The sequence below is a fragment of the Emys orbicularis genome, chromosome 2, assembly GCF_028017835.1.
Source record: "Emys orbicularis isolate rEmyOrb1 chromosome 2, rEmyOrb1.hap1, whole genome shotgun sequence".
Lineage (NCBI taxonomy): Eukaryota > Metazoa > Chordata > Testudines > Emydidae > Emys > Emys orbicularis.
In genome coordinates, this window is record NC_088684.1 from 66,535,479 (window position 1) to 66,560,534 (window position 25,056).

Sequence of the window (25,056 nt, forward strand, 5' to 3'; positions counted from 1 at the left end):
CAAATAAGGTTAAGGGTCTGACTTAAATCCACAAAGACATGGAAATTCAGAAATACATTCCATACTCTTCTGTTAACTCCTAAGCATTGCAGCACACATAAGTTTTGCTTGGCTTCCTGAAATACCTACTTTATAGTACAATTTATCTGTCTTAATGATACTTGCTTTTTCAGTTTGCATTCTTTTGTGGGCTTGACTTAAACTCTGACATTGACTGAACAGTTTTGCTGATTTTTGTGTCTCTGTGTGTGTACGAATGCACACTATTATTAAGAGGAAAAAATGAAAATAATTTGGAAGCAAATGATTATTGGAATAATTGACTGGCTCATTCCTTTGGAAAAATATTTAGTATGCTTTAATGACAATGAGAGAGAAAGGCAGACAAACAGAGTAGATAAAGGACTCTAATCAACTGTCTTTGTAAGTGCAGGCACATACTTTAAATTTTTCCATTGCAAGTTATATTTGCATGCAGTACATACTCATCAGGTTCTTCCTTTTCAATATATGCAAAAGGTGCAAGCATACTGGCAATGAAGTCGGATGTGGTACACAAAATGACTTGGGATCTTCTTACATGATGGACTACCTCCCTCCTCACCAATGCAGCTGTGACCAGTGGAGGTCACACTTGATTCAAAAGACAGGGAGCTGGTGGTAGAGCAATTGTATGTAAGGGGCCCTTAGCTTGAAACCAAGTCCTGCATCTTGTTATAACAGTCCAGGCCTGTTGACCTTCAGGATGCACTACAAAATGTATCTTTTCAAGGTAACTTGTGGGCAGGAAGATGCCACTTCAGTGGTTGTGCTTAGGAAGATGAGATATTTCTTTTTTATCTGTACTGTATAATTTATTGATTATTGATGTACACTGTGAGATTGCTGCTAGGTTTTTTTCTATTTATATTTATTCTTTTTTTTGTTTATTCTGTTTCTATTCTTTGGAAAATAATTTTTAAGGGGGATCTACAGAATGACACAGCTGTTTCCTTGTAGCTACACAATTTTTAAATAAAATTCTGGTAATTTCAAATGTGGCTTCAGGATTCCCCTCTACATGGTTTATAGGATTTGATTAACATTCATGTTAAAGGGAAATATATAAATGTTCAAGAAGAGTTCAACCATAAGAAAGGCTGATCTCCTTATTGCTGTTAAGGTCAGTGAGACCTACCATAATAAGCTACTTAAGAAATCAGTCCCCAGAAGAAGTGATGTGTATAGCTATTGGTTAGACCTTTGTCATCATGCTCACCCATTATATACATCCCCAGTTATACTAGAATCTCATCCTCCACACACTTATATGATACTTGTGTTACAACATACACACCTCTGTGCCATTTCTGTTGTTTTGGGTCACAAATCCTCAAAAATGTGCCAAATGGAGCAAAGCCTTCTGAAGTATGACATCCTCTCTTGTATGGGGTTGTGATTTTTTTTCTGACACAGACTTATAGTATTAATGATGATGAGAAAATATATCTTAGAGTTAAAAAAACCTTTACTATTTCTTACAATAGATTTTTAATTTAGAAAACAACGTTGCATCATATTCAAATAATCAAATAGAACAGTTTAAAGAGGCCTTAGGTCAATTTCTTATTTTCACTGTGTTTACAATAATCTTGAATTTGAAGTTTTTTTGTATTTTCAAACTGACCCTAGTAGAAATTATCAGCACAGCAAGTAGTGTTTCAAATGGTTTGAGGCCCATTTAGTATCCACAAATGCAAGTTTGGTTTCTCGGAGCATTAGTTTCCTTTTTAAATATGAAACACAATACCACTTCTGCCCTATCCTTGTCCATAAATTGCTCTCAAAGTTACTTTGGGGACATCCACTACCTGTATAATAAATGGCTTTGAAAACTCAGGGCCCAAGGATAGGCTCACAGCTCAACTTTCTCTTAAGGTTTCAAAAGCTAGCTGATGTTCTTCAGTCCATTCCAGACTCATGGGTCATGACAATGCTGGGTGGTGGTTCTTTAGGGTTAATGGGTTCTGTTTAGTATTCCCTTTTTTGCGAAGGGCATCAGCCTTGCTGTTCTTGTTGACTGGTGGTACATGATTGTGAACTCGTATTTCAAAAAGAACAGGGCCCAAAGTAACTGATGCTGATTCAATGCTTTGGCAGAATGTGGGTATTCTAAATTCTTATCGTCTGTTAAGACTAGGAAGGGGTGTTTGGCCCCCTCATAGTACTGTTACCATGTTTCCAATCCAGCCCTGATAGCAAGTAACTCCTTGTCTGCTATTTCATAATTCCGTTTGGCTGGAGTAAATTTTCATGAGAAATATGCACATAAATGCATCTCTTTTAGGGACCCTGTTCTTTGGGATAGTACTGCCCCAATAGCTACATCAGAGGCATTAGCCTTCAGGATAAAGAGATGGTCAGGATCAGGATGGACTAGCACTGGGGCACACATGAAAGCTATCTTCAGCCATTCAAAGGCTTGTTGAGTCTCTAGAGACCAGTGAAACCTTGAGGGTTTTTGGAGGATGGTAGTGATAGGGGTTAACCTCTGAGAAGTTTGGAATAAACCTCCTTTAAGAGTTAGTAAACCCCATGAATCTTTGCATGTCTCATATGCTTCAGGGATCTTGCTAATACTTTCTGAGAGTCCATCCGTAGTCCATCTGCTGACAAGTGAACCATAAAAATTTGACAGATGACTGGGGGTCAAATACACAATTTCCCCAGTTTTGCATACAACCTGTGCTGGTTCACCAATATGATGGTTGTGTCTGGCTCGATCACTGGAGTAGATTAAGGTATCATCTAGATATGCTACCATAAACTAGTCTAGGATATCTCAAAATATGTCATTGATCAGTCACTGGAAGGTGGCGGGAGAACTGGTGAGTTTAAAGGGCATTACCAAATATTCAAAGTGTCCATACCTAGTTTTAAGGGCTGTCTTCCACTAGTCCCCTGCCCTGATTCAAATTAAATGTTTATACTCCTGTAAAGTCCGGTTTGGTGAATATCAAAACTGATCATGTTTGGTCTAAGCGCTCTGAGACTAATGGTTAAGGGTACCGATTGCATATGGTTATTTAGTTCAGTGCCCTGAGAACCATCCTCCTTCTTTTACAAAAAGGGTTCCTGTGGGAGAGGTAGAACAGTGCATAAAGCCTTTATCTAGGTTTTCCTGAAGCTATACCCTTAACACTGCTAGCTCTGTTGTGACATAGAATATATATGCCCAAAAGTAACTGTGGCTCAGAGATGAAGGTCGATGGGGGAATTGTACACATGATGTAGGGCAGTGAGTCCATGTTCTGTGTTTTAAAGACATCCTGGTAGTCTCAGTAATTCCTTGTGCTGGGTTAGCGTTTCTGGGTTCGATAAGGTGGCCGTCAGTAGCTTGACGGGAAGGAAATGAGTTGGGACTACAGAATATGGGGGTCATGATGGGCTAGCCAGAGTGCCCCTAGAATCAGGGTGACATGTGAGGAGAAAATAAGGCTAATTTGTAGAACTTCCCAGTGTTACCCAATCACCACTTCCAGTAGTGTGGTCTCCTGTGTCACCAAGCCCAACGCCAGAGGTGACCTGTCTACTGTTTCTACCAGATCTCGGATAACCTTGGGCTGTACTGGAAGACAGAGAACACAGGCCTGCTCAACTTCTGGGATCCACAGTTGCAGGAGAATCTGCAGAAGGAACTCTTGATTTAACATAGTGTTGGGGTTTCTCCCTGGTGGTACCCATGCTTGTGACCCTGACTGGGTGTGGGATTACTCATTTTCCTGTCATCAGGTTAGCAGAGATTCATTTTCCTGTCATCGGGATAGCAGAGGTTTTGACAGGACACGTGGATATTGCATGTGCTGCTCCACCACAATAGATGCAGTGGTTCTCCTGTTTTCTACACTCTTGCTCGCTCAGGAACAGGTGGGTCAGTCTGCATGAGCTTGACTGAAGCTGAGCTTGCTTGGGCCTAAGGGCTGAGCCTAGGGTGAGTGCAGGAGGTAGGCAGGGCCCTGTTACATTCCAGTTGCTGTTTGGGCAGTTTGGTGTCTATCAGGATACATAGGTCTATCAGGATACATAGGTCCATAAAGACTTCTAAATTGGCAGGCAGACAGGGGCAGTCCCTTCCAAATTGGCAGTGGGGGCAGCTCATCTTTTAGTTCTTCACAAAGACTATGCTGAAACTGATGGAGGACGGCAGCATTGTTCCAGGCTGTGTCTATGGCTAAGTGTGTGAACTGGGCAAAATAAGAAGGAGCTGACCCGAGGGTTTGCCGAAGCTTTTGTAAGGCAGTCTCTGCCCTGCGGGCTTTGTAAGGGTCATCAAATATAGTGGCATACACTTGTAAGAATAAGTCCCAATTAGTCTACACTTGGTGATACTGCTCTAGAAGGGGGAGAGGCCCACACCAGAGCCCCCACCCACCCCTAGTAAGCAGGCTCAGTACTAGCCCCATCTTAACTTGATCTGTTTCACACTTCTGGAGCATAACCAAGAGTCTGCATTGGGTAAGGAACCCACACAACTTATTTTGGGTACCATCGTATCTTTTTGGCAGAGGGACTCTGGGGTCAGTTAACTGAGCTGGCATCGTAAGGGCAGCCAAGTGGATACCCGCAGCTACTCCAAGTGCTGTAGCTTGCTCACACAAGAAGCGATTCCTCGTCTGTTGCCATAGCACTTGGTCCCTTGGTTTCTGTTTTTCTGCCTGGAGGGCAGCGATCTGCTCCTGCAGGCTCAAAGGCCCCTGGGGCAATGGCAGGACGAGAGCCCCAATCACGTCCATACTTAGTACAGGGTTTCAGTAATGAGTCCCAGAGGAGAGCACATTGGTCTGAGCAAGCTGTCAGGGCCTGTAATTGGGTGGTCTGACCTAGTGGTCAGAGCCAGGGACAGAGTCAGGGTCATGGTTAGAAGTCATGCAAAAGGTCAAAGCCAGAGTCAGAAGCCATGCCAAAGGTCGGAGCCAGTGTCAAAGTCAGAAGCCATGCCAAGGATTAAGCTGGAGCTGGAGTCAGCAGTCATGCCAAGTGTCAAGCTGGAGTCAGTAACTGGAGTTAGGTAGCACAGGCCTGAATTCAAGATCCAGAGTGCCTGTCCCCGTGAGTTAGTTTAAATACAGCCATCTGATGCCAAAAGCCCTTTCTTTGTCTGTTGGTCTCTGGGAAACCCAGTTTGTATCAGTATGTGCAAGCCTTCCCAGGGGGAGGTACCTCTCTGGAAGTGTTTACAATCTGAGTGATTCACCTTAATCACCCAGTCCCCCATTAATTTTGTTTCCTGGAGGAGTTGTGGTAACCCTCCCCCCGGAGCTGCATACAATGGTCTACAGTGATACATAAACGTAATACAATTTGGTCCCCAGAGATATTGCCTGTGGTTGCAATATCTGTCACAAAGGGCACTACCATTATCTTTCATTTAAATCTAAAGTTACAATCTCTACTGCTGCTTGTATCTTTGTCCTCCATTGTCATTCAGATATCCAAATCCTCACCTCTGTATCTAGCATCCAGAGCATCTCTTTTAGAATCAACATCTCTATTATCATACTCCTCTACAAACCAGAAAGACAAACCACAGCTTCTGAGTAACAGTAGCCTCTCACTAGCAGATTCTCAGTACAGAGCTCCCTGACAGAGATCTCTCCTTTCCTCTGCATCAGACTATGGTCAATGGACAAACCATTTGCAACAGTGAAATATCTGTCAGTCTTCAAGCAATAACATGCTTGCAAAACCAGTTTGGGATTCTCCTAATTGCCAATCCAAATCAGGTCCTGGAAAATCATGACTGTTTTTTTTTTTAAAAAATAATATATTTTCGGGGATCCTTTTATTTGCCTTCTGATGTTTGAGCCTTTAGGATGAACTCGGATCACATTTTCAATATTTTCTCCACAACCATAAAATCTAGAAACTTATTTATTTAAAGAAAATGAAAGCTGAGATTCTCTCGTAATCACAAGAATCCAAGAAAGAGGGTTTAAGAAAAACACCTAATATCTCAAGACTTTTAATAATAAAATTATGAGAATGGCAACACTGAGAATCTCTAGAGATACTTTTGATCAATTAAACTAAACTATGAAAAAGGAACCTTACTTCAGGCCCTTCTTATCTGGTGTCTCCCATATATATATATATATATATATATATATATATATATATTTCATGTAACCAATCTTTATAGTTGCTAGTGGAAAAGGTGATATCAGGTTTGGGTGGTTGGATATGGAGGTGGTCGGGAAACACACCCTATCTTAATAGATTCTTCACACTATGAAAATGTTTGAACCACTGAACACAGAGATCAATGGTTCTCACAGAAGCATTGCTTTATTTTCTTAACAATCATGTTTTCTGTTACTTAACATACCAAGATATATTTTAAAATGTTTGTTTTAGGGTTGTTGGTTTTATACAATGTTAAGAAAGAATATATTAATAAAAATACACATACAACAGTGAAAGTACTTTTATGCTCTGAATCTTATGAAGCAAATGTGCATATGAGCGTGTGGTAGATTTAAACATCACTATGGAATTAGGAGTGATCACTAAGGCTTATCTGTGGAGAGGGTCATTAAAGTTCTTAGACTTTTTTAAATGAAGAAGTAAAAAGGTACTTTCTCTTCTTCCATATTATCTCTCTAAATGTGCAGTGATATTTAAATCTACCAAATTTCAAGGAGTATTTCCTGTACCTTCCTACAGATCTGCATTATTTTATATCCCTCCTGTTGTTGATTAAAATTTAGACAGAAAGCCAGCAGGAAACCCACCGGGGCCAGTTCGTGATCCCCCTAAAGCCCCTCCTCTTCCCCTGTTTTTATTCCCTTATACACTTTTTTTGCTTACCTGCCCCTCTCTCCCAAGTTCTTGCCTATCCTCCCCCCCTCATTTTTTACCCTTATTCCCACAGTGTTTTGCTCCTCTTCCCCGTTGTTGATACCCTCTCTGCCACCCTATTTCCCTACCCCTCCTCCCATTTTGCTCCTCTATCTGTCTATGATAAGTACTTTTATTGTGCCGGCCCCAAGCAATATTGCCAACCTAAACCATTCAAAACTCATGAGTGAGACTCCCCAAACTCATAAAATATTTTAATAATAATAATAATACATTTCAGATTATTTTTATTTGCCGTGTGGTTTTTGAGCCATTATGGTGTACTAAGGTCATAATTTCAAGCTTGTCTCTGCCACCATGAACTATAGAAAATTACTTTTTTTTTTAAAGTGGAAGATGAGATTTCCCCCCTACTCATGTTTCCACGGACTCCACAGTATATCACGAGACTCGTGATAACATTGTGAGAAATGGTGACACTGTATGCGTGTCCCAGGTGTTCATGGTGTTGTCCTGGCAACATGCCTGTGAGGTGTGGAAGAATCATTATCCCCATGCTATGGATGGGGAGCTGAGAGGCAAAGGGACATTAAAGGCATGTTTACACTGCACACTAAGCCCTGGTCTGTGGAGCCCAGTGTTTCCAAGCCCATGCTTGGATAAATGTTTACACTGCATTGTAAAGCTGGGCTTAACAGTTGCTGGACCCAGGTCTCAAAGCTGTGCTAATGTGTCCATACTGCTCTATGCAAACTTTCTGTCTCGGGGCTATGTCTTGACATCCATCCACACTGCAAGTCACAGCGGGACTTGGGCCCTAGCCCAAGCCTCAGCAGGGTCCTAGGACAGATTGATTTGAGTATGGACGTAAGGGATGGAGTTGTGCTCAAACGTGAGAGTCCTGGCTTAATGTGTAGTGTAGACATACCTTGAGGTAAGACCTGGTCAGCTGACTCGGGCTTGCGGGGCTAATAATTGCAGTGCAGACTTCCCGGCTCAGGTTGGAGCCCAAGCTCTGAGATCTTGGGGCTCAGCACCCAGGCTGCAGCCCCAGCCCAAACATCTACACTGGAATTCTTAGCCCTGCCTTGTGAGCCCCACGCTGGCTGACCCAGGCTCTGAGACTCCATGCAGTGGGCATTTCCTCACAGCGAAGAGGTTCCCTGGGTGACTTGCCCAAGGACACCCAGGAAGCCTGTGGCAGAGTCAGGAACAGAAAACACAGAGCTCCTGGGTCCCACTTAAGTGCTCCCCACCCCCTTTTTGCTGCTCCCTGCCCCCTGCTTTAACTCCTTCCCCACCCCTCCCTGTTCCTGCTCCTCTCCTTCCCCTCAGGGCAGGGCAGCAGCGCTGGGCTGAGGAGGCACCATAGTAACTGGCAGGGGATAGGGCAGCGGCGGAGGAGGTGGGTGGAAAAGGGAGGGCGTGGCGGCTCGAGGGGGCTGCAGCGCCCCCTCTCGGCACTCCCCAGCCCCGTCCCGGGCAGCCGCGAATGGCTCTTCACTCGCGAGCCCCTTTGTGTGAAACACACTCGGAGCCGCGACTCTGGAAGCGGCGCACACGGTGTCCCTCTCCTCCTCCCGGCGAGCAGCACGGGGCAGCCATTCCAGGGCCAGCCCAGCAGAGCGCCTTCGCCTCGCCCCCCCGCCTCACGGGTGTGCACTAGCTTTCCCCCTTCCCCACTCAAGGTGGAGAAACGAAAATCCCCCTCCCCCCAACACTCACACACTGATAGAGATTAAAAAAAAGAAAGGAGAGAGAGAGGGGAAAGGAAACAACTCAAAGACTCCAATAGAGAGCGAAATCTACACCCAGGGCTAGCGACTAGTGCATGTGTGTGCAGGGAAAACAATACTCCAAGTTACCTGCCCTGCTCTAGGAGAAGAAGGAGGGTTTGCTGCTGGTTCTCTTGCAGACATCTGCAGACTGGTGCTTTTTTGGAAGAGTTTTTTTCTTTCTTTCTTTCTTTACAAACCACCAACGGATGTGAGGCAAGGAAGGTGTTTCTTTTTCTCCTAAACTCAGGCACCTCTTGCTGATTCTTCTCAACCTGCTTGGGGTTTTTGTTGTTGTTGTTTGTTTTTGTTTTGCACGAACGTTAACCAAAAAAAGAAAGAAAAAAGAAAAAACAGAGGAAAGGAGTTTGCTTGATGTTTTAGTGAAATGGACGTAAGATTTTATTCACCACCTCCACCACCACAGCCTGCAGCCACTCCTGATACCCCTTGTCTGGGACCTTCTCCCTGCCTGGACCCCTACTATTGCAACAAGGTGACTTGTGTTTTGTTTTATTTGAGGTGCTTTATCTGTGGTGTTGTTTTGTTGCGTGTGAATGGGAGCTAGATCTTGGCAGGCTGTATACTGAGTTAACCTCTCAAGGAAAGGCAGCCACACCAAAGCCATTCTTGCGGGGTGGGAGTTGTTTGCGGGGGGCGGTGTGGTAGTAAAATGTTATATTTTAGGCAAATTCTGGGTGTTTTCCAAACACCCCGATGGTGCAGGAAAGTGAGAGCGTTTTCTCTGATTCCTGGCTTCTTGCTGGGAATCTACCCTTGTGTGTATCTCTCTCTCTCTCGTGGAATGACTAAAATAAAATCCCAGAATGATTTGGAGGAGGACGGGGTGTGTTGGGAGGTGGGGGGAGGAGAGAATTTTTCATAACATCTCCCCCAAACTGGAAGTCTAAGTAGCTATTATGTACATTTTTTTCTGAGAAACAGCGTGGAAAAAGGATGTCCATGTGGGATATTTAAATGAACAGGTAACTCTGTCTTCTATTCCCCCCCCCCCCAAAAAAAACAAACTAAAGATTTGTTTTCCCCAACTCAAAACATAATGGAAAGCTCTGCGTGAACCCTCCAGTTCATGTGTCAAGGCTCACGAAAAGCCTGTACTTAGCAATTTGTGATGACGGGACCACGCTTTTTATTTTGTGTACAGAATTAAATGGGTGGTGACAAGTTTGTTCTGAACAGAACATCGACTTTGTTCTGGCTGTGCAACTGCGTTATTAATTCCTCTGTAACTTGATTAAATCACTGTAAATAGGGTTATGTCTCTAAAGCATGAAGTTTACTACAAGAGCCCGGGAGAAGGAGGAAATGCAAAGCAGGCTAGTGTTATTTACAAAAGAGCCAAGCACTGGGTTTTCTTGTACTCGTTTTGCTGCTGTGATCCCGGATCACTTCGCGATCCGTTTGCCCACGAACAAGAGAGGAGGGATATTTTCATTATTACTGTCTCAGTGGCGTGAGCCAGCTGGTATTTTATGCATGATCTGCACTTTCTTTTCTGTTGTGGAATGGGCTTTGCCCATGAATAAAACGCTATCCATAGGAAATAATCAGGAAGTGCAAGCTACCCAAAGCACTTCTTGAGCACACCCCCGCCAGGGGAGAAAGCTGGGAACAAGCACTTATGGGAAGATTTGTTTAAACCTGTGTGTTTTAGGCTTTTGTTTAAAATCTGGCTTGGAAGGCTGCTGTTGCAGACTGTAGCAGATGTTTTGCAGTGCAAACTCTGCTGCTGGTAGTGTATGTAGTCAGCAAGGAGACTTGCTTTCTGCTGGGTATTTCTTTCAGAGGGTTCTGTGTCTGCTTATTGCCAACCAGCCTTTGCAACACACACTAGGAGAACGGGGAGATGCCCAGTGCAAAGGAGCAGTACTCCCAGTTTAACTCGTTTGAAAACACTACTGTGTTTTCTGCTTGCCCATTGTCATGGTGGGTTCACAAATCACAGTAGATGTCATAGAGATATTTAGGGCTGTCCCCTTCACTCCTGGCAACTGCATAGACCCAGTGATAAAAATAAACAAACAATAAAGTCAAATATAACCTGTTTAGAAGCAGTGTGTGCAGCATTATGATGAAGCCCCCCATAGTTTTCAGGAAAGGTTTCCAGCATGATCTAACCTATCATTCACAACATGAAGGACCAAATTCATCCTTGGTGTAACTCTTTTATAGTCAATGGAGTTAGAGAATTCAGGGTTAAATCAGGCCCCTTGTGACTGATGCCTAAGGAAGTTTCAAAAGAGATCCCAGAGGAACGTTTTTTAGCAATGTTTAAGTAACCACGGTTTTTAGTGTCTATGCAGGCTGCCCTAGAGATCAGGAGAAGTTTGGGAGAAGAGTGAACTTTGTGGGGTGGATGAGATGGGATGGGGTGGGGGACAGCTGCGTGCAAGAGAATATATGTGGTGCACTTTAAATGTTCATAGCGATCATTGTGATACTGCTTTTGGTCTCTGACTTGCCATATACAGTATTTTCTATCTTTTATTGTAAATTGTAACCTTAAAGTTCTGGAAAGTAAAGAAGAATGGGATAGAATTAATGACATATGCACCAGAGTGTCTGAAGACCCATTTGGCAATGAAACTGGACAAACGTTATTAAACCTATCAGTGATTTAAAGCTTCAAAAAGAAGGTAATGACTTGAATACACATTTCACTCATCATTCTTGAGAAAGTGGGCCAGATTTAATTTAAAAGTTAAATGCTTTGGAAAATCAGGAATTACTTTAATATATTAAATCATTTTCCAATTAAGTGCTTTAAATCATTTTTGGTTGGTTGCACTGCAAATCGAATAAATTAATTTAGAAAGTCGTTTTCAGATTATTTTTTTTTACTAGCTGGTTGAAGCTTCTTTTAAGTCATGCCATGTATGAAGGAGCAAACTGTTCTTTTTAAATGCAAATGAGGCACTCATTCTGTAGAGAAGTTGTAACTCTTCTATTTAACTTAGCCTGGACTGATAATGGACTTTAAAATGCACAGTCATAAGACATAATTTTTTATGCTTGGAGATGACTTACTAGGAATATTTCATATAAGATACCTTCTACAGCATGAACATGTCTCTCTCAAACATCTTTGCCACTGATCGTTGATTATATTAAATGGACTGAATAGGTTTGCTAGGCCCTTGAGAGGCATGCATTTACTGAACATTTCATTTTCCACCTCTTCCGTCAGTTCCTCTACCCAGCATGATTAACATTGCTGTGAAAATTTATCTGCCCTGCTCTAAACATTTAGTTGCTTTAAAAATATTCAGCCGTCACTCATTTTCATTAATGTGTTTTCAGTGGCTTGGAGGAGGTTCCTAGAACTTATTTTCAGAAAGTTTGGTGGACTATATACAGATGATATCTAAAAGCAAAGGGTATCATTTGATGGAGTGTGATAGTCTAGTTTTGTTTGATACTGTTTACCTTGGGCTAAATCCTGCAATCCTCATTCAGGACAGGATCCTGCTCTCTTAAAAATCATGGAAGTTTTGCTTGAATAATGATTGCAGGGTTTGGCCCCTTATCTGTGGGTTTTTTTAGGTTAAAATTAAAGATTGTTTGATTAACATTATTCTGTGACATATTTACTCTAATTAAATGGCTGCTAATTTAGGTACATTGCCCAAATAGTCAGGGACTTTAAAGTTTTATAACTGATCTGTTAACATAAATTTTATTAATGATCAGATAATTGTTTTAGGCTTGTAATTGTGCAGTCCACATATACATATGTATTGTGAGTATCTATAGTCAGAATGAATCACTCTTGATGGCTTCTTAAAAGAAAATACAATAATGTAGATCATACAGTCCCATCTTTCTGCTCAGCTGTGTTTCAGGTGGCAGTCTTTGTTTCAAAAGACTGCTTAGATCTTTGTTTTATAAACTTAGGCATAAATGTTTAGAACGTTATTTTAACATTCCTCTATTTACTGTAAATGCACATTATGCTTTGCATATCTTGCTATGCAAACTTTTACTTGTTTCTCTCACATAACCCATGGAAGGAGAAAAGTGAAAGAACAATGCAAACAATGTTGGTTATGGCAACTGTGTGAGGTATCTCTTATACAAACAGACAGAATGGATGGTATGCTGCTGTATATAGGTCAGCCTTTAAAATAACATAGTGGACAGACAGATTTAGACTTGAGGTAATACTGTTCATCTCTTGAAACTTGAAGCATAACTGCATTTCAGACATTTATGGGCTAATAAGAACAGCTTATTCAATTGATGTCTGTTTTAAGTAACATCATAGCTCTTAATTGAATTTAATGTTACAAAAAGAAATTATGTTTGATAAGCACACTGCATGAATTCAGTAGTAAAATATTGTCTGGGTTTTGTACTATTTGAAGATGTCAGATCATCAGTTTAAATATACCTACACAGTGATAATATTCCTTCTTCTTTCCTCATTGTACTGCCATCTCCAAAGTCTGTTTCCACAAGTATTATAAGAAGAGTTGAAACATTTTCATGTTTTATGTTTTCATGTGTTGTTAAGTATCTGCTCACATAAAGATCAGTAATATAATTATATTTTGACACTGCTAATGACAGGGATGCTGACCCCCGCCAACAGTAGGAGAGAAAATAATGGTCTTTACTGCTCCCAATGGTTAGCCTTGCAGAATTATGCACTGGATTCTAGTCTAGCTAGTTCAGAAATAAAGAAGCCTACAACTCATCCACTCTGGATGCATTGGTAGTTGTTAATGCAATGGAAAAATATAGCCTGATTATAGAGAAATAATGTAGTTGTTTAAAAAACAAGAGGAAACCCCCTTCTCCCCCCCACAAAATCAAAGACTAAACAAAATGAAAAAGCTGTTTTACACTGAAGTTAAAAAACACGGGTAATATTTTGTAAACAGATAAGAGTTTTGTTAGTGACTTGACTTAAATGGACTGAAGTATTTCAGTATTTTAGAATATTTTACATTTTCAGGTCTAACTATAACACAGATATTCCTCTTTACAAAATGTCCCATGAGTGTATCTTTCCAAAGTCTACTTTTTCTGATGGCTCACTATGCATACATTCTATTGCTGATATTCCTAAATGCTGGGATCTCAGAGAGCTCCAAAACTAGAATTGTGTATCAGTATTTTTGAGGGATTTTTAGTGTGTCACATAACAGTGGATGATTCAATTAAATCTTTATGTTGAGTAGGGTATGTTTTTTCTTTTCCCTGAACAACTTTGGTCACTTAGTGCATGACAGTCATACTTGATATTTGTTGGTGCTTCTTGGAGAAAAGATTAAACTGTCATGTTAATGTTTTCATCTGTTGTTGATTTTTACAAGCTTTGAAGCCTTATAATGGGTTTCAGAGAAATGTCACATATTAAGAAGTTGAATGAACTTCTCTTAGATTAGACCCAAGTATGTAGTCCCAGAGATACAAGCAAACCTCAAATACGTCTGCTTAGATTCCAGTATTTCTGAAAATATGTGATCCCGATTTTCATAGAATATAGGAAATATTATATATGTGGGCTTTTGAGAAAACTTTCCACTGACATATTTTAAAATCATAATATTCATGATCATTCTAGAATTTCCTATTTTGTAGAACATTTTTACATCTTTGAAAGGTAACATTTTATTGTTCCATTAGAAAATGGATTTCAGCTTTGCAACACTGCCTTTAAAAAAGCTGTTGTGAGGTCTATGGACAAAAAGCTAAACCAGTACACTGCTGGGTATGCTAAATTAGGAGTACAGTGTTTCATTCAAATTAAAACATAGCTAATGTCACTATTCACCATAAAGACTCAGGGCTTGATCCTATGAGAAAATGAGTACTCAACTCCCATTGACTTCAGTGGGAGTTGAGGGAACTCAGCACTTTTATGAGGAGCTTGCACCGTGCAGTTCCCAGAAGCCTGCAAAACTTTGCTTTTGTTTTTTTAAATCAGGATTTTCCTTTACATAGTGTCAATGAAAATGAACAGTTTTTAGTCTTCCATTTTTATACTGTGCTCTTCAAACGAAGTGAATGTTGTACTCATGGTAGGCAATAGACCAGGGGTCGGCAACCTTTCAGAAGTGGTGTGCCGAGTCTTCATGTATTCACTCTAATTTAAGGTTTCGCGTGCCAGTAATACATTTTAACATTTTTAGGTCTCTTTCTATAAGCCTATAATATATAACTAAACTATTGTTGTATGTAAAGTAAATAAGGTTTTTAAAATGTTTAAGAAGCTTCATTTAAAATTAAATTAAAATGCAGAGCCCCCCGGACCGGTGGCCAGGACCCGGGCAGTGTGAGTGCCACTGAAAATCAGCTCGCGTGCTGCCCTTGGCACACGTGCCATAGGTTGCATACCCCTGCAATAGACCAAAATTTCTGGAGACTGAAATCCCAAATTGAGAGCAGACACGACAGAGAATGGATAGTGGTAGCAAAAGCTTTCCCCTGTGCTCTGGCAATGTGACTCAATATTAACCACTTGTAGTGGTGAGAGTGTGGTCTCCAGGTCCATTCAATCCTTGGTCTGTGAAATTGACAATGGTGACAATTAGTGGCAGTTATGTTTATTTTTGTGAAGTGAACACATGCCCTGTGAACACCTAGCATAGGCTGTAAACACTAAAATGCTCAGTTTAAATCTGGCCTAATCGATTTAAACATTTTGTTGGCATGGGTGCTGGTGTTATACAACCTATGAACCAATTTTCTGTCCAAGAAGTAATTTCTCATTAAAAAGGCTGAGTTATAAACTACTCAAAAATGTGGTTTATAATGGAAGTGCCAACAGAGTGTTAATTATAGCAGCACTTACATAATACTTTAAGACATGGAATTCACATTAACCTGAATGAGATTTTCTTGGTCATAACACTTTCCCCTACAGCATTCAGTTTGAAAATGGCAGCACAGTAATATACTATACTTAGATACTGATTGTGTAGCATCAGCAACAAGAGTAACAAAACTGCTTTCCATAATGGCCATTGCTAAGAAGCAAAATTCGTTTCAGCTTAGTTTGTTTCCCAGGATCTGTTTTCTTCAGTGTTTTTCTTTAAGCCATTTTACATTAGTAAGCCAAGAGTTTGACTGAAATTAAGAGTTTAGCTTTTAATTTTGAGTTAAATCTTCAAAATTAAATTGTTTACTACAAAGGTCATGATACTGTTGTCCTTTTTAATATTTATGCTTGTGGTGTTCTCTCTCCTGTGATCTTTTATACAGTATATTTTATTTTTAGTTTTTGTGTTTTATATGGCTGTACTGATACATGTATCTAATCTTCCATTCGCAATACAAACATATATCTAAGTACTTTTCTTCAACTATTTTGTTAGTATTTCTTGCTGGGCTGTCAGTAGATTTGAGATAGATCCTAATAGCATAGTTTCCTCCCAAGAAACATACTGCCTTCCAAGTCACAAAACACACTTGAGTGTCATGAACATCTGATAAATCCAGGTTAGTAAAAATGTCAGATTGTCTTAGCATTCACATCCTTGACTGTTAGCTCATCATGCTATTTTTGATTGGTGGAGATTGTTTTTTCAAAAATACAGGCTGGCTAAACACAGAAGTGGAGCTTCTTTGGTAGTGCTTTTGTCTCCTAATGTTGTTATAGATCTTTGTATGGTCTTAAAGGTTCCAGGGGAGCTACAGCTGCTATTAAATTTGCTATAGTAAGGAAATCCATAATGGGGCCCAGTCCTATGTTCCTTGTTCAAGAAGAACTCCCACTGAAATCAGAATGTGATAACCTCTGCGCAAGGAAGCTAGTCAGAAGGAGGAATGTGATGGATACCACATGAAGTTGAAGATTTATCTGGACAATTATTACAGGAGACAGGAAAGGGTGTGTGTATGTATCTCTCTCTGTATATAAAATAAACTCATTATAGGTCATCTTTTTGGTTGGAATGTCATACAGGATTTTTGTCAGTATACATCAGAAAATATTTGTTCCCTATATATATATCACATTTGTATCAGCCTGAAATAGTAATAAATAATACAAAGACAGAAAATAATAGTAAAATGGGAAGATAACCTTTAAAAAAAAAAGTATGCTTTCTCATTTGGCAGATGCAGTTATGAACATTAGTCATAGAAACCTACAGATAGTAGAAGCTTAATATCAAAGCTAATGATTTATTTTATGTTAATGACTTTCTGCTAGGGCATAAAAGACTATTCATAATGGACTCTCAGCGCTGTGTTCATTTGCTAAGGCTAATGGGATAATCTTTCCCAAAATTAAGCTTTTTGAAGTAAAGTATGGTGTTACTTTTTCAAGTTAACTCTTGAAAATGTATTACAAAACGAATCTTTTAAGAACTGCTTGTAACATTAATAGAAAATATATATTAAATAAACAGGTTTCTTCATTAACAGTTTTACTGAATGGTGCAATGTTTCATTTATGTTTTATTTTATTTCTCAAGATTAATATTCATGAAGTGGAGTTGTTAATACTTTGATAGTTTAATCTTAGTCGAATCAGGTCTTTGAGGCATAGTTGTTTTAGTAGATTGTATGAATAGAACAGAAACCCTTTTTCTTAAGATTGCTAGCCAATGATTTGCAAAATGGTAGTAAAACTCTTAGTTTTGCATTGGAAAGGTTTTAAAACCATGTTTACAATTAGTTATAACCAACATATTTCAATAAGAGATAATTTGCCTACTAAAGTTCACATAATGTGCTAATCATGTCTAGTGGTTAATAAAGGCCTCCTATCTCACTCCCCTGATGGCTATAAAAGGCTATTATGTTCATGGCAGCAGTTCAGGTACAGCTGCTGTGTGTTAATAATGCATCATTGTCCCACTAATAAACACAGCAAAAGGTCAGCACCCCCAGCCACCTAAAACACCTATTCTCTTTCCAAAATATTTATTAACACCTTAAAAGCATTTATATTCATTTCAGTTAGCCTGATATCAGTTAATGGCCCTCTAGAAACTTGTATGTTAAAGGTTTTGCAACCTAAGCGGGGGTGTGGAAAGATTAATAGATATTCATGTTAATCTTTCCTCATAAACATTTTTTTTTCCATTTCAGCAATCTGTGGTTGCTTTAATTTAGGATTAGTATTACTATGCTCACCTTTACAGTTAACTTGATGTGTTGCTTATTATGCCAGTTTTCCCTCAGTTAGCTTAAGATTGTACTCTGAAGAGAAGCATTTTTTCAGCAGCCAGAACCCCTTAAAGAAAACATAATGAAGTGTGAAAAAACGGTGTGTGTAATATATATGTACATACACCCCCTTCCCCCACTTACTTTCTTTAGAGTTCATATATATGTTATGTTAGCAACCTATTTATTTCTTATATTTCCCTTTTGGCATAAAATGCAGTATTCATAAAGAGCTTAAAATTTATTTTCTGCAGACAAAGAACGTGTTCACATGGAATTTCCATTTTTGCCAGGGAAACATGCAAATCAATAGACCAGCACTTATCTGCATTAAAATTAGGTATACTGTAATTTATGGGCACAGTGCTATTGTATTTCTTTTGCATAGCCTCAGATATTCTTGAAGGTAACCCTGGCTATGTCTTCCCAGAGAGAAGCAAAAGTGTAAACTGAACAAAATCTCATTTTCTCATCTTGTACTGTTGTCTTTGGGTTTCTGTTACTCATTTTGAAAATCTTATATTTTTTTCCTATATGATTTGCAGACAAATGCTCAAAAGGCAGAGAAATTTAACTACATATTTGTCATCAAGAGAAATGAAAAAAAGCCTAACTAGCTGAAGGGTTTCTATTTTGTGTAGCACAGTCTACAATGGTACATTTGTCATGCTTTAAATATATAATACATACAATAAAATATGTACTGGCACAGTTGTGATGTATCTAGTGTCTGGCTCCTCTGCTATTGTTTGTAGTCTTTACGGTTGTCATACGTTGTTCTTTGCACATCATACCCTTACAGCAAAATTTGACACAATTTCTAGCTTTCAGTCCTGCACCATTTTCATTGCACAATATACATGAGTTTGACAGGGTGTGTTGAGGACAACTCTGGCAAGCAATTGATATTTTGAAGTGGCAAGCGTTTCAGCAGCTGCCTGCTTGGGAAAAAGGAATGATAAGATATACTGTATTGTTAGTTTGAGGCAAAGCATTAAGGTTTAAGCTCTGTAAAAATGTACACATTATTCGTTAGTGGTGAAGCAAGCCTTTTATGTTTTTAGAGCTTAGCTCTTCGGCTGATGTGAACTAGAATGACATTGGTTTAATGGTCAGTAAATGAATAGGAGTACTTTGAATTTGAACTGCTGCCAATTTTGCACCAACAAAGAGACTGACAAAAGAAAGATTTTATGTGAAATGCAAAGCACAAGCAATTTGGGGGGGGGGGTGAGTAGAAAAAACCAACAGAAATATTATTAACACAGCCTTGTAATGATACTAAAATTGTTAAAACACATCCTTTTTACATGGCTCATGAGCTACAAATCTAAGCTGTTTCATCTAATGTTCTTTAAAACCTGTTGTATACACATAGTCTTTTAGAATATATTCATATGGAATTTACAGTGTGTTTTTCTAAATACCACACTGTGCCCTGAAGGCCTGTTGGCAGAACATCAGAGTTGTCCACTGCTGGAGTTCCCAAGTCTTTCTCTCTCTCTAGTAGTGGGAAATTGTAGTTTAATCAGTTATGGCACTTTCAGTGTGTAACATTCATTAGTAAGGCAATTTGTCATGACTGTTAATAGTCAGGATGCATCTGCTCTCTCTTCAGTTAGAGAGCATGATAAGTAAGAAGGCAAATATTTCAGTATCTGATTTTAACTTGTTTCAGAATTGTAGTCCAAGGTTAGTTGCTCAAAACACACACAGCAGCAGATTAACAAGCACAGTATATTCATTTTTACTGTGCCCTGCTTTTATAGATTTATGACTTTAAAGTATACTAATGCTATTGTGAGGTATACATTCTTTGATTAGGTATTAAACAGTAACTAAGTTATAGGCATGACATCTTCACTGTTCATTTGAAAAGATTCTAGGTGCATAATATTTTCTAAAGAGACTCATAAATGAAAATGTAGGTTCTGAAATACTAATAATAGGTTCACATAAGTTGTGAATGTTTAATGTGTTATTTTAACTGGATCATTTTGGTAACTGGACAGTGACTTCCCAACTTTAATTTGTGACCAGACACCTTAAAATGTTAAAAAGGTTAGCTGCTAGTGCATAACAAACAGATCAAAATGTCCTCTTTTCCCCAATAAACTGCCTTGTAATCGTTCTAAATGTAAAAGGTTAAATTGTTTCCTACAGTCAAAAAGGTTAGTTTTTTTCACATATCTGATAACTCTGATGTATTACATAATATCATAGCTTAGCATACAAAAGCTTTTTGACGTATTTTCATTTTTAATGAAAACCCCCAAAATGTTGAACATAATGATTTCGTTAGAAACTCAACCCAATCTTGGTAAAATCCATTCTTGCTAGTAACAAAAGCTGTTACTGTTTAAGTTCCTGTTCAGCAGTTAGTTGGTACGCTTCACTGAATGTTGTCAAAAAGGCTTTTCTCTTGATTGACAACCCTGTAGGAATGTGAATGGAGATTTTAATTGCATATCATGTGTGCATATCAGAGTGAGTGGATTCACTGACTCTGCTTAGCTCCATATCTTTACAGGTCAGCCATGCCAAAAATACTTTTTTTTAAATAAGCAATTGATATATTTTCCAAAGAAGGGGGGAAAAGGTGTGTGCAACTGAGGAGTGAATTACAAAGCAAAATACTTCTGTGGTTGTAAAACCTTTTCAGCTGAAAAAAATGTGTTCAATCATTTTTTAGAATGTTTTAACAAAAATTAAGATATATTTTGATTATGTAAATTCATTTCAATTATAAGTTGGTCAAAGACTGCCAGAACATATTTTTCTTCTAGCATTTGCGAAAAGTATGTTTATCTTTCAACTTTTTATTTTTCTGAAGAGTACTTTGAACAAAATTAGTTAAAAAAAAATAAAGCCAGTGGAAAAATTGACTGTGCTGGACGTCCCTTCAGTAACTTGCACCTTTACATAAGACATGAGGAAACTGTGTTTTTTTGTACATGTGAATAGTGACGGGTTCTTATACATATTGGGTCTGTTCCAGTCTTTATTTGGGCAAAACTCTCACTGATTTCAGGGGGAGATTTGCCTGAGTAAGAACTGTAGGAACACATCACTTAGTGGTCTGATTGCAAAATGGTATTTTCCCATTGATTTCAATGGGAGGATTGGGCCCTAAATGCTGAATTTCTTTTTTTTTTTTTAAGTAAACACTGTGGTGTTGTAAGATGACATTGAGAAATTCACTTAAACATTTTCCATAGTGAAACAAGAGCTCAGCTAAAAATAGAGAAGCCAAAAGTTCATTATGACAAACAGAAATGTTTCAGCTATCGTGTTGTGATGTCTTAAACCTGATTCTCGTTTTCATTTTAAACCAAAACCCACCAATAAAACACCACCAATTGTGTTTTTAAATAAGCTGTTTTAAAATATGAACACTGAAAGAAACAAAGTGGCAAGGTGGCTTTAGGGAACTTTAAGTGGAAATCAGGATCTGTGCCTAATGGTTTGTACAGACCCTTTATGTGGCTTCACTGCTCCAGGAAGAATCCCGGGAAAGAATTGTGAGTCAGTCAACAGTTCCCATCCTAGTTCCTCTGTGCTCTGAGAATGAAAGTACTCCCTTATTTATGTCTCCTTACTTCCTTGTGTAGGGCCATATTACATTTGAACACGTTGGCTGTGTGTGACTGTATGCAATGTGGGGATGAAGGGTGTAAATAATTCATAGAGTTGTAAGGCCCGAAGGGAGCTTTAGATCATCTGGTCCTCCTGTATAACAGGCCATAGAACATCATCCAGTTACTCCTATTTTAAGCCTAAACTTGTGGAACCTTGATTCTGTGCTCTTGTGCATCCATTCTGTGCACCAAATGAGCCAGGGGTCTTGTGGGAAGAACAGGATGTGATTGTGTAATTAAAACTGTATTAATAGTGCATGAGCACAAAGGGGCAGAATTAAGGTTGTCAGGCAAGTTAAATCTGGCATTTCCTGACTTTTGAGTATTTGATTTCTCAGTCTAAACAACTTTCTTTTAATGTGGCTTTTTGGTATGTGATTGAGGGTATGTTTACATTGCAGTGTAAACCCAGGGTTTAAACTCAGGTTCAAGCCTAACACCATTTCTGTCTACACACAAATCACGCTAACCCAGCTCTTGGACCCAGGGGCCCAGGACACCAGGTGGGTGGTGGGTCTGAGCCTGAGTCAAACTGGGACCCAGGGTTCAAACCCTATTGCTTTGCAGTGTAGATGGAGCCCCACTGGACTTGTGCTCTGGGAGTCTGCCGAATGTATTTAACAGTCCCATGGGCCAACTTCCTTTGTCCTCTGGACAATCAAGTTTTCCCACATTGCACCATGAACAAAGGGTTAGAGCAGCTACATTTTGGGAGGACTCTAGGAAGTCTGGGATATGGGTGACTGGACTCAGGCTCACAAAATGCAGTGTAGATGCTGGAGCCTTTGGCTGGGACCTGGGGTTCAACCATTCCTAATGTGGAGTAACAAATGAGTGTAGACACTCAAGCCCTAGGTTAACAAACCCAGGGTCTGCTAACTTTGAGTTCTAGTAACCCTGAGCTTACATTGCAGTGCAGAAATACTCTGAAGACGACATAATTCATTCCATCCACTCCCATCATGCATCATCAACAGGGTTTGATCTGTGAACCTCTTTGACATTGCAGCTCAGACTGCCACTACTTGAGCTACAGGGCTAACTGTATTAGCTGGTAGCTCAAGGAGGGGATGGGCTGCTGGTGCCATGTTTTGGGTCCCGTAAAGTGGTTAGGTGAGTTTGCACCAACTCTTCATCATTCCATTCCACTACAGATGCTCTTGCAGCTCCCATTGTAGGGTCTGCTGCTGCTTTGGTTGTGCAAGGGCCCAACTTAAGGATATTTATGCTGTCAAAATTTTCCTGAGGCACGCAAGTACAAGACAGGAAAAAGTGATTTTTCTCAGTAAAACCTCAGTGGAATTTCATAAGAAAAGGCACTTCTCTACCCCTGTAGTATAAAGTGATTGCCATTATTTTTTTAAAATGTATAGTGTTCACTTAAATATACTGGTTTGCTAAATTTTCTGGGGCTCTAAGGAGGTTTTTGTATGTAACAATGAGAGCTCAGAGAAGAAAAATGTACTTCTGAAGTGAGAAATGTAGGTATTATTCAGTTGACTGTGTTTCACTTTTAAAGATGCCATTACTGTAATGAACTTTATCAGGCAAAGAAGATTGCAGAAAAAGTATTAAAGCAGTCCCGGCTTGTGTTATTCTAGTTAAGCCTGTGTCCATTTAATTCACTATTTTCAGGAACTGAAAATGCATTATCAATGTTTGTTCTTGAATGAAACAAGACATGGAGCACAAGATTTAACTCTAGAAGCATATACTTCCTTTTGTTTTTTGATTTTTTTTTAAATAATGTATTTGTCTGGATTCATGCACAGCAGGAAGAGAGACACAACATCCTGATATAGTTTAAATAGGTGGCAGATTTCTTAATTAAACTCCAGTAAAAGTGTCCAGGATTAACAGGTTCAGTGCAACCTGGAGCAGGGCTACTTTTAGTCCTCTGCCCAACAAAGAATTAACTGGTGTTCCAGCACTGTTTCTGAATCTCGCCCTTCACCCTTTCCTTATGTTAAGGTTGTGGATACTAGCAAAAGGAGTCGAGCCCCTTGCTGAACCAGACAAGGAGCCCACCCACAGGGATAACCCTCCCTTATTCCTGCTGTCATGCTTGGGTTCACCCAGGAGCTGTACATTCCTTTAACCAGGTATCTGCTCTGGACCCATGCCAAATTTCAACATTAACACACTACAGCCTTCCCTGCTTACTGGACATTCAGGATACTGAGAGGAAGGTGAAAAATCCATACCAATTCAGTGAAGGGTGGGGGGGAAGGAGGAAATGCCTTCCCTGCCCCCAAAAGGCTCTGTGAACTCAGCATGTTCAGAAACACAGTTCTACACTAACCTCATTGGTTGCAGTGGGAATAGCAATCCTGGGGAGCCCAATGACTGCACCTGAAAGGGGATGTGGCTTATGTGACAGCCAATCAACTCTGTTTCCTTCAAACTAGCCTATTGTCATGATGCTGGCAGTGCATATCCTGCACATGTGCAGCACTCTTCCCTTCTCCCCCGGTCACACAAGCATGCAGGGTGCAATGTCAGGGATGAGGGAATAACCCCAGTGCCCTCTTAGGGGGTATCTTTCCCTACTAGCATGGAGAAAACATGATGCTGAGGGGGCACATTTTCAAAATATACAGTAGGAGAATAGAAAGAATAAGCTGAGTACACACATCTCTGTATATTTCTTTAATTCTAAAATATTTTGTCCTGCTTTTTTAAAAATATGAAAATTTGACAGTTAATTTAAAAAGTGGACATGGAGTCCTTTGCTATCATGACTTTTGAAAGTCATCTATTCATCATAAGAAGTAATTTTTAAGGTACATGTCCATGTTAACTTTGTAATGACTCAGTTCTTGAGACTGATCCAGAACAGTGTAGCTCCAAAGGAGACATAATGCCCTACTGGGCCAATGTTCCAGTCCAGAAAAGTAGCCAAGTTCAGATTTACATGATAGCACAGCTATTAATGTCAGTCAGGTCGAGTTATTTTAAAAGTTTCATAAATGCACATGTACAGAAGTCATTATAGTCCAATGTGTTAAATCTTTGGTAACCTTATTTAAGATCCTAATTCAGGTAGTATTTGACTCTGTGGCTATAGGCCCATAGAAGCTCCCCAGCTGTGGAGTCTTCTCTCTGTTTCAAAGGGAAAAGTACTCCTTCTCTAGAGTCCATGAAATGTCACATTAGGCATTCTATGGCTGTCCTCATCGGCTCCTTTCTTAAACACTGTTCAGTAAGATCCCTGAGATCCTACTCCAGGGGCTTCTTAATCGTCTGACTTCATATCCTTCTATCAGGGAGGAACATCAAAGGAGCTATCAGAGAATCCTTTTGTGACAGTTCCATTTCTGAGGTCATCCACAGAGAGGATGGAAAAGTGACCTCCAAAAGTAGATCATGGAGGGAGATCAATCCCCAGGCCACCCCAGCAGTGTGTGTGTGTTGGGTTTTGGAGAGCGATCCTTTAACACAAAAGCAGTTGAGGAGGAGAAGGCCTTCAGTCACACTGCTTGGACTGTTTATCCAGAGATATCCCCTGCTCGAAGGTGAGAGTCCCTTCACCCCCTAGTTTTCTGCCCCTGAGGCTAGGTGACATCTCTCCCTCAACTATATTATTTCAACCCTACTCCGTAGTCCAATACATCATGTTCCCAAGCACCTCAAAGGGAGGAAGATCAATTAAGAATTCAGAA

At 39.7% G+C, this 25,056-nt stretch overlaps 1 protein-coding gene across 1 annotated transcript in view; it reads left to right on the forward strand.

The window, feature by feature from the left end:
* The first annotated feature begins 9,000 nt into the window (after positions 1-9,000).
* TOX (thymocyte selection associated high mobility group box) overlaps positions 9,001-25,056 on the forward strand; it is a 269,051-nt gene continuing 252,995 nt past the window's right edge. The window contains exon 1 of the mRNA XM_065399776.1: positions 9,001-9,108. Within this exon, the coding sequence (XP_065255848.1) occupies positions 9,001-9,108 (108 nt within the window). The remainder of the gene's footprint in view (positions 9,109-25,056) is intronic.